Source organism: Mercenaria mercenaria, chromosome 3 (genome assembly GCF_021730395.1).
Source record: "Mercenaria mercenaria strain notata chromosome 3, MADL_Memer_1, whole genome shotgun sequence".
NCBI classification, from domain to species: Eukaryota; Metazoa; Mollusca; class Bivalvia; order Venerida; family Veneridae; genus Mercenaria; species Mercenaria mercenaria.
This window is the reverse complement of record NC_069363.1, coordinates 33283680-33298809: the sequence shown is the minus strand read 5'-3', so window position 1 is coordinate 33298809 and position 15130 is coordinate 33283680. Positions and strand designations below refer to the sequence as shown.

Below are 15130 nucleotides of genomic sequence, written 5' to 3'. Positions count from 1 at the left end.
TGGGTGTGTTCAAAACAATTTTTCACAAAAACAAGCCTGGTGACCTATTGTTTTTATTTGTTCATTGTTTTCAGCACAAATTTTCATATCATATAATATGTGAATTTAAAAAAATTCTGTGAAAGGAAAAAAACTATAGGAATTCTCTTTAACAAAGTAGTTTGGTCATATTATGAACATTAGAACAAGAGTGTGTTTTCCTTAACTATCATAGAAATGCTAAAATCAAGAGAGTCGGGAATTTAACCGGGCAGCCTCGACAATATTTTTTTCCCCTCCACACCAAGGAGGTATCTTGTAAAGCTTTATAAGTAAGGCAGTTTACCACCGGTACCCCGTTACAAACGCTTTTCAATTCTGCATGGAAACATTAGTAAAAACAACTAAATCTTATGTTTCCTTAACATATAATCTGTCAGTAAAAAGGGCCTTTAGAAGCATCTAAAAATGTTCTCTTTTTCGTTTTTTTTTTTTTTTTTTCTTTTTGTTCTGGACTGGAGGCCAATTACTCGAACCGGTTGTATGACGAATCCTCAGCTCAAACACCCCGCTTGCTTAAATGTTTTATACATTGACAAGGGATTCGTGCATGGGTATATACCAGAGATAAGTGATAAGTTATTCAGATCAAACCGAAAGTACACGCCCACCGCTTACATTTCGGAATTTAACGGAAACAACCGAACTCTACAAATTACCCGGATGAAGGATTTTCTTCTCGCTGGGAAACTCCAATCGCTGCGCGTGGTGAGATTTCATTGGTCCACTTCATACCCCTTAAACCAATGAAAAGTTTCCATCTGTCTAATCACGTGGTATTTACCGGCATATTGCAGTTGACATCTCTCCAGTAAATGGTAAACATCAAGATGAAAATTCTGTGTTTTTTTGCCGTTCTCGGCTTTGCATTTGCCGAACCAACAACTTATTTTGAAGAGAAATTTGATGAAGGTACGTTATTTATTATTTTTACTGAAATCGCAATTTTACTTTTGTTTTCTCAGACTCGGAAAATTTGGTCATTTCCATCATGAGTGACGACGAAGGGTCCTGTCAAAACGGGCCTCAAAACGTTAGGTTGTGATACTTGAAACATTAATTTGTTGCATTTTAGAATTTACAGAAAATCCGCCATGGTTGTTCTTTGTTCCTGCGGAAAAAGATAGCTGACGGTGCAAAAGTTGTTGAATGCAAAGATGAGCATGTACACGTAAAATTTTTCACCTTTACTTACGCATATATTTCTCAATTTGTAGGATGGGAAGGCCGATGGGTAGAGTCTACACACAAAGGCAGTGAAGCTGGAAAATTTGTGTTGTCAGCTGGCAAATTTTATGGAGATGCAGAAAAAGATAAAGGTAAATGTTGGTTCTAAAAAGCTTAAGTAGATCTAGTAATAATGTAAAATGAAATGTCAGAATGTTGAATGTCAAACTTAAATGACAACTTTTTCATGTCTCATTGTAAATATAAACATGTTTGAAGGTACTGTCTTAAGATAGGTTTTGACAATAGGTAAGCTTTTAAGTGAATTCATTGAAAATGGTAATTAACATGAAATAAGCAGCAATGTATAACTTCAGTTGATATTTGGCAAAATGTGAAAAAATGAGCACCAAAATATATACGCATATAGGTAAATCTACTGCTCTGAAAACTTTTATTAAAATTTAAAACGTAGCAGTATATAAATTTCATCAAATGCCCATATTGAAATTTTACCTAAGGACAATATAAATTTTAAATGGTTGGAAAAAAAATCGAGCAAATCTTATTGTTGAATTTACTTTGGATACAATGATGCATAGAAAATAAATGGTTTGATAAAATTCTACATAGTAGAGCATTTGTTTCGGCATGTAAAATTAAGTTCTTTCTTGTGTTTGTATACTTATATTATTTTCAAGCTTCTTGCATGAAAATTATCTGTAAAACGTACAGTATTAACTTTGTGTACATGTCAAAGATTTTTATATGTATTCACCAGTTGTTAGCTAAGCAATTTTGATGGAGTAGAGTGTACTGCCAAAACTAAAGTAATTCAATTTCATTTTGTTATATGAATTTAAAATATATTGTGTATTCTCTTAAACAGGTATACAGACCAGCCAGGATGCAAAGTTTTATGCTTTGTCTGCAAAGTTTGACAAGTTTAGCAATAAAGACAAAACCCTCGTCATTCAGTTCACTGTAAAACATGAGCAGAACATTGACTGTGGTGGTGGATATGTCAAAGTTTTCCCAAGTGATTTGGACCAGAAAGATATGCACGGAGACTCTCCATACAATATTATGTTTGGTAAGGAATTTATGTACAGAATATACAAAACTGGTTTAAAAGTCTTTATCAGAATATGATGACATAATTTTTGCATTAATTCACTTTAAACTTACATCATGATCATTTTATATTGAATTCCTGTCACCTTGTTAATTTTTTTCGAGTTGAGGCAACAGCAAAAAGGACCTACCTCATGTAACAATATTAATGCTGCACAGTAGTTTATAATGTATATATGAAAACAATTGACTTACATTAATATGAAAACAACTTGGTACAAAATATTTTCAGTATATACAGCATCAATAGGGGATGAAATAGTTTGTCTTCTCATTGAGCAACTGTGGGATTGAATGTAGAATGAGTAAATCAAATGACAAGAATGATGTACTTATTTGATATATGACAATATTTCAGGTCCAGACATTTGTGGACCAGGTACCAAAAAGGTTCATGTTATCTTCAACTATAAAGGAAAGAACCTTCTCACTAAGAAAGACATCAGGTGCAAGGTAGGTCTATTGTTAAATCAAGCAGGTTAAGGGCTATTTTCTGCAGTGTTAGGCTTCTAGTTTTTTCTGCGAAATGTTTTAAATAACTCTTCAGTCAGAAGCATAATTGTTTTTTTGAATTTGCAATTAAAATACTTTAAAGCAGGTTTTGGCTATTAACTGTGTGGCTTCAATTGCCTTGAATAGCAGTAGTTGTATTATTACCTGTACATTTTAACAGGATGATGTATTCACCCACTTGTACACATTGATTGTGAACCCAGACAACACATACGAGGTCAAGATCGATAATAAGAAAGTCGAGAGCGGCTCACTAGAGGACGACTGGGATTTTCTCCCTCCCAAAAAGATCAAGGATCCTGAGGCTAAGAAACCAGAAGACTGGGATGATCGTGAGAAGATCGATGATCCTGAAGACAGCAAACCAGAAGACTGGGAGAAGCCAGAGCACATTCCCGACCCAGATGCCAAGAAACCTGATGACTGGGATGATGAAATGGACGGAGAGTGGGAACCACCAATGATTGATAACCCAGAATACAAGGTATTTTCCAGATTTTTTGATAATTAGCATCCTGGTTTTGTTTTTAGCTCATCTGATTTTTTGAAAAAAAATGATGAGTTATTGTCATCACTTGAGCGGTTGTCGGCGTCGGCGTCTGCGTCGGCGTTGCCTGGTTAAGTTTTATGTTTAGGTCAGCTTTTCTCCTAAACTATCAAAGCTATTGCTTTGAAACTTGGAATACTTGTTCACCATCATAAGCTGACCCTGTATAGCAAGAAACATAACTCCATCTTGATTTTTGCAAGATTTATGGCCCCTTTTGTACTTAGAAAATATCAGATTTCTTGGTTAAGTTTTATGTTTAGGTCAACTTTTCTCCTAAACTATCAAAGCTATTGCTTTGAAACTTGGAATACTTGTTCACCATCATAAGCAGACCCTGTACATCAAGAAACATAATTCCATCTTGCTTTTTGCAAGAATTATTGCCCCTTTTGGACTTAGAAAATCAGTTTTCTTGGTTAAGTTTATGTTTAGGTCAGCTTTTCTCCTAAACTGTCAAAGCTATTGCTTTAAAACTTGCAACACTTGTTCACCATCATAAGTGACCCTGTACAGCAAGAAACATAACTCCCTCCTGCTTTTTTGCAAGATTTATGGCCCTTTTGGACTTAGAAAATATCAGATTTCTTGGTTAAGTTTTATGTTTAGGTCAACTTTTTCTCTTAAACTATCAAAGCTATTGCTTTGAAACTTGCAACACTTGTTCACCATCATAAGCTGACCCTGTACAGCAAGCAACATAACTCCATCCTGCTTTTTGCAATAATTATTGCCCCTTTTGGACTTAGAAAATCATTTTCTTGCTTGAGTATTATGTTTAAGTCCACTTTTCTCATAAACTATCAAACCTATTGCTTTAAAATTTGCAACAGTTTTTCACCATCATATGTGGACACTGAACATCAAGAAACATAACTCTATCCTGCTTTTTGCAAGAATGATGCCCCTTTTTAGACTTAGAAAATCATGGGTAGGACAATATTTCTATTACACAAAAAAAAATCAGATGAGCGTCAGCACCCGCAAGGCGGTGCTCTTGTTTTTATTTATAGCAGTTGATTCTTTTCAATGATCATTTTGTCGATACACATTACAGTTGTTCAGCAAACAGTTGCGCTGACAGTGAAAATACTTAAAAAAAATCATTGCAAGCAATGCATCATCTACAGCAGTGATGAGAGGTGTAATGCTTGTCAAAATGGTGCTCTGTCAGTTTTGGATGAAACAACTTGTCAGCAATTTTTTTTCTGGCATTTATAATAATTACAGCCAACCACCTAAATATAACACAAATAAAGACTTTGTTCTCAAGTATTGTTCAATCATTTCCAGGGTGAATGGAAGCCAAAACAGATTGATAACCCAGCATACAAAGGAAAATGGATTCACCCAGAAATTGATAACCCAGAATATGCAGCAGATGATGCATTATACAAATATGATGATATTGGTGTTATTGGTTTTGATTTATGGCAGGTAAGTGGACCAGAAATTTTAAAATTCTCTTGTTATATTAATTTGCCTACTTCCTCACACTTCCTTTATGAAAGAAATATTGGGACTATGCTGATCATTTGTTAAATACAGATCAGCTAGATTTGTTACTGTTAGAATTTTATTTAGAAGTGACTCCATTAGCATGTCCTTAACATTTTAAATATATTTACTATTTAGAAATAAAGTGGGATCCCCAGGCCATTGCATTGTGAGGCTTAATTATAATTAGTAAAAAGTAATAAAAACAAACCTTTGAAAAACTTCTACTCGTTTTATGGACAGATTTGTCATTCTGTCCTATGGATTTCAGTGCATAGAATGAATACTGTCAAGTTGTGTGCATTTTGCAGTTTTGTGCTTATAAAACTTATTCACAAGACAGATATTTTTTACCTCTTCAGGTCAAATCTGGAACTATTTTTGACAACGTCCTCATCACAGATGATGCAGCTTATGCAGAAAAAGTTGGCGAAGAGACATGGGGTCAGACAAAAGATGCTGAGAAAAAGATGAAGGATGAGCAAGATGAAGAGGAAAAGAAACAGAGAGATGAAGAAGAAGCAAAGAGAAAGGAAGAAGAAGGTACATAAGTGTCTGTTTATACGATTCGATTGTAGGAAATCTGCTAACCCTGTTCTAATATGAATGCTATCACGTAGATTAAATGTTGGCTGCAGTGAATTAATGTGTTATTTAGATAAGCCAGCATTTTTAGTCTCGAGGGTGCCTGCTTTCATTGACACATTCTTTAAATAGAATTTCTAAAACTCTCCTAGTTTAAGGCTGCATAGCTTTAGTTACCTTTCTGGGAAACACAGCTTAAAATCCAAATAGTAAGTTAGGTTTATTCTTTTGTCACAAGATTCACAATTCTTTTACTGCAGTTAAGTGTATTTTGGGCTGAAGCAATGACTGTGAGAAATGAGGCACTCTTTAATTTTGTTTTCTTCTGTAAATCTGCTGCAGATTTCATGTGAAATGTCTTGTTAGCCGTGTTAATCTCTACATTAAATGATATTCCAGGTGACAAAGATGATGAGGGAGATGAAGAAGAGGAGGAGGAGGAGGAGGAGGAAGGACTCCATGACGAGTTGTAACCACGCCCATCATTTTTAGACCATGTCCATCATAGAAGCCATTATCCAGTCATTGCTCACCACCCATCTATCAAAACTAATCACATGTGAGAGCGTGTATTGATTTGATTGAAGCATTTACTCATGACATTGTTTAAACCATTCTTGCATTCTCCGTTAATATTAGAGAAGTGCATTTACATTAAAATTCTAAAACACTTACAAAGAAATTATAAGGATGGTGTATACTTGTAAATCCAAAGTTGACTCGATGTCTTACATAAAGAAGAATATCTGAAGACACTTTAGAAACATATAACTTGGTCCTAATATTTTTTAGGAATATGTTAGATATGACATTAATTTGAAAAATAGATATTTTCACTTGGATAGTGAATACCATGTTTGGATTTGTTTTTACTGTGATAGTACATCAGAAATGTAGAACTCGCCATATTCTCGGGAATTCTGTTCAAACATAAACCAAAAAGTATCCTGTATGCTTGTGAATACAATGTACATTTGTGTATATTTATGTTTTGTACAGTTGTTATGGATGGATTAGGGACTAATTAAGTTAAAATTATGTTTAATTGTTGTCATGGTGACAACAAGCAATGTTCATGATCAGTTCTGTTGCTCAAAATGGCATAGGTAATGTTTAGTAATATTTTATTTGAATTTGTTAGTGATATTGTTCATATGGCATCTTCATGTGTAAATGAAGTTTGAATTTGTTATGAATGTGTTTTATGTTGTTGCTTGTAGTTTTGTGTAAACAAAGGACTGATCTGAATATTGCCAAATGTTTTAACAAGTGTTTATGCCGTTTAAGGGATATTGTTGGTATTATAACTTGAATGGTATAAAAGTTTTATATAAAATATCTGTTACATTTTTCGTTTTTCTTACGTGGCCCTGAAACAATGTGTTGTGGGATAATCTGCAGCGGGCAGGCTGCATGCAGCATCCACGGAAGTTGTCCTGTCTCTAACTTGAGCAGTTATTATCCAATAATATCTCAACCATGTTTAATAAATAAAGGGCTTCGCCATCTGGCTAACGTGAATAGGCATATTATCTTGTGCCAAGTTTGATAACCAGCTGTGATGTCCTAGTTGCTTGAATAATGATGGCCCTGGAAAAAATAATGGCAGGATCATTTTCTGAAAACAAGTTATTTGAGCAAATAAAATACTTGGTAAAAATAGAGGCAACTTTACTGAAATTTTATTATATGCATAGGTGGTTAGGTACATCTCTCCTTCAAACTATGCAATATTTAGCTTACCTGAGTGTGTCTGTCAATGATATTTCTGTCGTCCACACTTTCTTCAAATGACGTCTCTGAAACCATTTGATGGAAGTTGATGAAACTTTGTCTTTATGTTCCATGGGTAAACCCCTACCAGAGTTGTTCAAAAAAGTTCCATCCATGGCAACAAAAAAGGAAATCAATCTTTAAAGCCATATGCCCAGTTAACACAAATATTCCTTGGTTGACCCTCTACAAAGGTTTTTTCCTCAAATGTTGGAATATTTTAGGGCTGATCACTTTTTCATATATGTACATAGTGGAAACTTTAAAAATCTTGTCAAAGACTGCTGGCCAGATTTTGAAATGATGTTCCTGGGGTGACCGTCTACCAAGATCATTCCACTTTGTCAAAAAACGTCCGTCTAGGGATGTGATCACATTTCCTTTCATGTGTATCTTGTCAGAAACCTCATGCTCAATTTCGAAATAATTTCACACAAATATACCTGGGTATTGTTAAGACTGTTTTAATTCATCCAAAAAAAAACATGGTCGAACTTCGGTGACCCTCTACAAGATTTTTCAAAACAGATTTGTAAAAAGCATTGCAGCCAGATCGAGCCGTCTCTTCCTTCTAAAAATCTCAGAAACTGCTGGTCTGATGTTGCAATAATTTCACATAAGTGTATTTTGGGTGATTCTTGATCGTAACTATTTGATTCTCTATTCTGCTGGCGGCAAGTGTTTCTGCCTTTTTGACCAGTGCAGACCAAGATCAGCCTGTACATTACATCAGTGCAGGCTGATCATAGTCTGAGCTGTTCGCTATTGTCTGTAAATTTTCAGTGAACACCCTTTTGAATAACAAATAGTACTGCCCAGACTGAGTGATAGACCAGTCCATTTTAGAAATTTAGCAGGGTAAAGGTTAAATAACGTAGCTAGAGCTGCAATATAAAAATTGTCAAACAAAATCTAAACAACTTTGTCAAATTTTAAGATAATTTCATACATATGTTCCTTTGGTGACCTTAAATCATTTAAACCAACTTGATTTGTCGAAAAAGCAAGGCTGCAGCTGAATATGCAGGCCAGTTTTTAGCTCACCTGAGCACAAAGTGCTCATGGTGAGCTGTTGTGATCACGCTGTGTCCAGCATCCATCAAGTCGTCCGTCCGTCGTAGACATTTGTGTTTAAAACATCTCCTCCAAAACCAATGAATGGATTTTGATGAAACTTGGCCATAACGTTCCATGGGTGGTTCTCTACCAAATTTATTCAAACTATTCTGCTTGGTTGCACATAGGGGCTGCCAGAGCTAAAAATTGAAAAAAACTTCAAACGACATCTCCTCCTAAACCGATGGTCCGATTTTAGAATAATTCCATTTTGAGGTGTATTTTGACCTATTATGGGAACGGTCACAGAGATCAAAGGTCAAATTCAAGAATGACTTTGTCCGGAGCATATCTTCTTCATGTATGGAGGGATTTTGATTTACTTGGCACAATTGTTCATCATGAGACGGAGTGTCATGTGCAAGAACCAGGTCCCTAGGTCTAAGGTCAAGGTCACAGAGGTCAAAGGATACAAGAATGAAAACTTTGTCCGGAGCATTTCTTCTTCATGCATGGAGGGATTTTGATGTAACTTGGCACAATTGTACACCATCATGATACAAAGTGTCATGTGCAGGTCCCTTCTTTAGAATTACTTCCCTTTGTTATAACTATAAATAGCTTATATTGTAACGTTTTCATTACTAGTCGTAGGGCAAAATCGAGACCACTTTTCTGTAGTACAACATGCATGTTACATCTAATTTTGAGGTGTATTTTGACCTATCTCTACCTGGTAAGGATTTTTGTGTGGACTTACAATTTTTTTTTTTGATTTTTAGCTCACCTGTCACAAAGTGACAAGGTGAGCTTTTGTGATCGCGCGGTGTCCGTCGTCCGTCCGTGCGTGCGTGCGTCCGTAAACTTTTGCTTGTGACCACTCTAGAGGTCACATTTTTCATGGGATCTTTATGAAAATTGGTCAGAATGTTCATCTTGATGATATCTAGGTCAAGTTCGAAACTGGGTCATGTGCCATCAAAAACTAGGTCAGTAGGTCTAAAAATAGAAAAACCTTGTGACCTCTCTAGAGGCCATATATTTCACAAGATCTTCATGAAAATTGGTCAGATTGTTCACCTTGATGATCTCTAGGTCAAGTTCGAAACTGGGTCACGTGCCTTCAAAAACTAGGTCAATAGGTCTAAAAATAGAAAAACCTTGTGACCTCTCTAGAGGCCATATATTTCACAAGATCTTCATGAAAATTGGTCAGAACATTCACCTTGATAATATCTAGGTCAAGTTTGAAACTGGGTCACGTGCGGTCAAAAACTAGGTCAGTAGGTCAAATAATAGAAAAACCTTGTGACCTCCCTAAGGGCAATATTTTTCATGGGATATGTATGAAAGTTGGTCTGAACATTCGTCTTGATGATATATAGGTCAAGTTTGAAACTGTGTCATGTGCGGTCAAAAACTAGGTCAGTAGGTCTAAAAATAGAAAAACCTTGTGACCTCTCTAGAGGCCTTATATTTCATGAGATCTTCATGAAAATTGGTCAGAATGTTCACCTTGATGATATCTAGGTCAAGTTTGAAACTGGGTCACGTGCGGTCAAAAACTAGGTCACTAGGTCTAAAAATAGAAAAACCTTGTGACCTCTCTTGAGGCCATATATTTCATGAGATCTTCATGAAAGTTGGTCAGAATGTTCACCTTGATGATATCTAGGTCAAGTTCGAAAGTGGGTCACGTGCCTTCAAAAACTAGGTCAGTAGGTCAAATAATAGAAAAACCTTCTGACCTCTCTAAAGGCCATATTTTTCATGGGATCTGTATGAAAATTGGTCTGAATGTTCATCTTGATGATATCTAGGTCAAGTTCGAAACAGGGTCATATGCGGTCAAAAACTAGGTCAGTAGGTCTAAAAATAGAAAAACCTTGTGACCTCTCTAGAGGCCATACTTGTGAATGGATCTCCATAAAAATTGGTCAGAATGTTCACCTTGATGATATCTAGGTCAAATTTGAAAGTGGGTCACATGCCTTAAAAAAACTAGGTCAGTAGGTCAAATAATAAAAAAACCTTGTGACCTCTCTAGAGGCCATACTTTTCATGGGATCTGTATGAAAGTTGGTCTGAATGTTCATCTTGATGATATCTAGGTCAGGTTTGAAACTGGGTCAACTGCGGTCAAAAACTAGGTCTAAAAATAGAAAAACCTTGTGACCTCTCTAGAGGCCATATTTTTCATGAGATCTTCATGAAAATTGATCTGAATGTTTACCTTGATGATATCTAGGTCAGTTTCGAAACTGGGTCACGTGCGGTCAAAAACTAGGCCAGTAGGTATAAAAATAGAAAAACCTTGTGACCTCTCTAGAGGCCATATTTTTCATGAGATCTTCATGAAAATTAGTGAGAATGTTCACCTTGATGATATCTAGGTAAAGTTCAAAACAGGGTCACGTACCTTCGAAAACTAGGTCAATAGGTCAGATAATAGAAAAACCTTGTGACCTCTTTAGAGACCATATTTTTCAATGGATCTTCATGAAAATTGGTCAGAATATTCATCTTGATAATATCTAATTGAAGTTCAAAACTGGGTCACATGAGCTCAAAAACTAGGTCACTATATCAAATAATAGAAAAAACAACGTCATACTCAAAACTGGGTCATGTGGGAAGAGGTGAGCGATTCAGGACCATCATGGTCCTCTTGTTTATTTTTTTTTAAAGAATAACTTCCCTTTGTTGTTACTATAAATAACTTATATTGTAACTTTTTTATAATTGACCGTAGGGAAAAACCAAGACCACTTTTCTGTGGTACAACATAGATGTTACTTTCAAATTTTAGGTGTATTTTAAGGTAACTCTACCTGGTAAGGAGTTTTTATGTGGATTCAGAAAAACAGAAGAATTACAATAATTACTAACAACCACAAAATTAAAATTCCATTTGCAAATACAGATGCTAGTGTAAAGAAATTTGCTGTGACGGGCGTATATTGTGACATTCTTGCACTATTGTTTGAAATATGTTGATAAAGCTACTGGTCTGCTGCATGTATATTGATGCATTAAAGTATGGGACATATGTTAAGAAATATGAAAAAGTCAATGAAAACAATTTGAGGACTATTAGATGTGTAATTGTCTTATTGGCATTTGCAGGTTACATAGATGGATTACTTTTCTAATTGCACTGAAATAGGATTAAGGTAGGATTAAGGTTGCCATATGGTGTTCATTCTCAGTTTACTTTCTATAATCAATTATTTCCCTTGAGTAATGAAGGTGTTGACAAAAGGGATTGTTCAGAAAATGCAAGTACTATTGCAGCAGGGAAGTGGAATAAGATCACAAATTTAACCTTTATTTTTACCCAAAAGTGCCCCAAGATAACCTTTATTTTTACAAAAACAACCTGAAGAAAAAAAACCTTTATTTACATCATATCCTGTTGGGAGGCCTGCAATAGGCATATGCACTTTTCTTACTTGTCTTTATGTTTAAATCGTGTTTAGAATTGAGCATGGCAGTCAGTGAGGGGACTTTTTCTGCAGAGCAAATTACTGGAAGTTTTCATTTAAACATGCAAAAAGAAATTGTTAACGCGAGTTTAGTAGATACAGGTTTTCCATAACGTCCTTTTGGCTCTTGGGGCACCAGGCGTTGCGACTGTCTTGTCTTTGTAAATTTTCACATACAGTTGAATATCGTTACCTCGATATCGGTTAGCTCGATACTCCGGTTAGCACGATGTGTTTTAGTCGGTCCCGATTTTTCCCTATATATTTTAATGTAATTATTTATCATTACCTCGATATGATTAGCTCGATATTTTGTTTAGCTCGATGAGATTTTTCAGTCCCGTCACTTTACCTGTACTGTTTTTACACCTGGTTTTGTCGATGTCACCACAGCTTGTCAAAAAATATCCATGTTATGTGTAAGGTGTGAAAATCAACCTATTGTTGTCCGGCGATGTATTAATCATAATCAAGTTAGTTTGTGCGTTTGTTTTGTTTGTTATTTAATCTTTAATTCAATTTAAATGTCAGGAAGTTTGCATTTAATTCCCAATATATACATATATACCCTTATAAAACAGCGTGCAAGCGGGCAAACTGTTTTCCAATATAACAACTAATTTTGATGAAATATTTTTCAGTTTGACGGAATAAAAATCTGCCATGTAGGATTGAGTAACAATATGCGTATTTAACTGGCAAATTTTCGTTATCGAAGAACAGTCAAAATGACTGATCATCTAGGAACATTACCGCTGCATTCAGACTTGTTTAGGAAAGGAATAAAAATTCTAATGTTTACACATATATTTTGAAAAATTAAAAAGTTTTATGTATGTATATATGTATGATTTAATTAAGATGTTTTATTTGTCAATAAAATTAAAATCGTATTCATGTTTTATATTGTTTCTTTCCCCTTTCAAACCCTTTGAAAATGCATTTGATATAATAACAATATAGACGTCTGACATAAGTAAAAAGTAGTCCCGGATAGTTGATATTGTTACGTCGAACTTCGGATACGTCGATGCAATTTTTACAGTCCCTTGAATATCGAGGTAACGGTATTCGACTGTATTTGCAAACTACTAAAATTGCAACATAATGGCTATGTAAACAGAAGCTGTCATAATAGTTGGATTGGAAACAGACCTGGTTTAGTTTAACTAAGATTTCGAAGAAAAAACAACCTTTTGCTCAAGATGTGTGACCATTATTGCATTGCCATTGTTAGTTCTGGCAATTTTGATTGAACATAACTAATATTTGTAGCACCTACACTTTACTATTGCTTAAGAAAATGCATTTTCATCAATTTGAGGTTTGTAATTGTCTTATGAACCAAGGTAGGACTCAGGTTTGTCAGAATAGTGTTAAATCAACATGGAAATTGCGACCATATTCAGGGACCATAATTCTTGATGCTACTTTAGCATTTCCTCGTTATTTAAACTGACTGTGATCTCTAGACCATTACACACTTGGAGTGTATCATGAAAAACATGTTTGAAAATAAGAGCTATTGCTATACAGTGCTAATAATTTAGAAAAACTTTGCAGTAGAGTAAATATTAAAATATAAACATGTTTATTATTCATAATTTATATGTATGAACATATCTATCATTCCTACAAAGATCTTTCAGTAAATAAAATGATGGCATTTTCTTGGTAGGTAATAAACATGTTTATATCAAACTGCTCAAATGCCACATTTCACGAGATAAAATATACAATACAATTTTAATAGTTTTATTGGGGCTCAGAAATCATGAATAGTGCAACCATAACCAACAAAACTAATCCTACACTTTCATTGAAATTCTGTTTGTAACTCAACTCAAGTAAAGGTGACAGAATAGATAAAATCTTAACTAGTAGTTTTACAGGACCTAGTGTAGTCTTTGGTGACAAATCAAAACATACAGGTAAACAAATGTACAGAAGATGAAACTGAAGCTAGTTTAGTATTCAAGGGAAATCCAGTTTTGACTTCAGCTCATACCAATAACCACAAAGCCAGCCAAGTTATATTGGCTAAATAACAGAGTTAGCTGTTCCATGTATATGTATACTCCTGTAAAAACATTATTATTCCTGGGAGACTTGCATTCATAGTCGTGTCAATAGTAAACATAATATTTCAACAAAGAAAATTTCCATTAATTTCAGTGACATCTTTAAAACTTCAAATACACCGTTACATATCCCTACAAAATATTTGGCCTAGTCCGACACAACATGAAATTATATTTCCACAAAATGTTATGATTTAGAGTACATAATTATGACATACCATTTAATGTATGAATATCCACCCAGTTTTTGTAGAGAATGCACAAGATATTGTCTTAAATGTGAAACCCTTCTTAACCCTACAAATGTTACAGTCTACTCAGTGTTGATGGAACTTTTCTACAACTTGACATACTAAATAATGTCTGACCAAAGATGACTGTTGGTTTGAACATGGCCTAGATGATATAAAGGCAAACATTCTGACCAAGTTTCATGTAGATCAGGTAGAAAATGGGGCATTTTCTGGTGTATATGATCTAGTTACCAAATCAAAAGAATAAAAGGTTAGAAAATGTGAACAAGAGGGTCATGATGGCCCCAGACCACAGCTCCTTTGGTTGTATAGTTATGATTCAACTATTATGGTAGAGGGTCATCGAAGAAAAGATTGAGTGAAATTATTCTGACATAGAACAGTTTTGAGTGTCCTCTATATACTGGTACTATCAGCCCAGCAGATATAAATAATGGGACAACTATCTCTGGTAGAAGTTCACCGAAGGCACATTAGAAAATACAAGACTTCCTTCATAAACTGGATTGCGCTCTGGCATGTTAACTGTATTAACCTTTCACACAGAGAATTTCATTAGACCATTATTTTCATAGAAAAAAAAATACGTTAAATTTTCAAGATCAGATAAACTGTTTTTGGACTACACCATCAATCAATTTTCAATACAATGTGCTACCAAGGTTAATTAAAAAAATATTTTTTGTTTTGTATTGATTTTCAATTATTTTTACTAAATCAAGGGGGGAAAACTCTGCTTTTAAAAGGTCAAGGGGCAAAGGTCATGTACAAATTAATTATTATATGAGGTTTGGTGATTCTAACTACAATACTTTTTGAATTAGAAACATTTTCAATATCGGATGGAAGCACATAAAGATGGACATTCCTACAAATGGGTATTTACCGGTATATAGCTCTCTATTGTTCTTTCAGCCATGTAATAGAAAAATAGCCACATAAAAGCTTATTGAATGAATGACATCAAAGAAAATGTAAAGTTACCTTTTGTTCTATAGC

At 34.7% G+C, this 15130-nt stretch overlaps 1 protein-coding gene across 1 annotated transcript; it reads left to right on the top strand.

Annotated features, from left to right (window-relative positions):
• Positions 1-792: 792 nt before the first annotated feature.
• LOC123525149 (calreticulin-like) lies at positions 793-6818 on the top strand. The gene is made up of 8 exons (XM_045303941.2): positions 793-951; positions 1257-1358; positions 2096-2299; positions 2699-2793; positions 3014-3337; positions 4694-4837; positions 5260-5440; positions 5882-6818. Exons 1-8 carry the CDS (start codon positions 855-857, stop codon positions 5953-5955), a joined length of 1221 nt encoding a protein of 406 aa, XP_045159876.2. The 5' UTR covers positions 793-854; the 3' UTR covers positions 5956-6818.
• The last annotated feature ends 8312 nt before the right edge of the window (positions 6819-15130 follow it).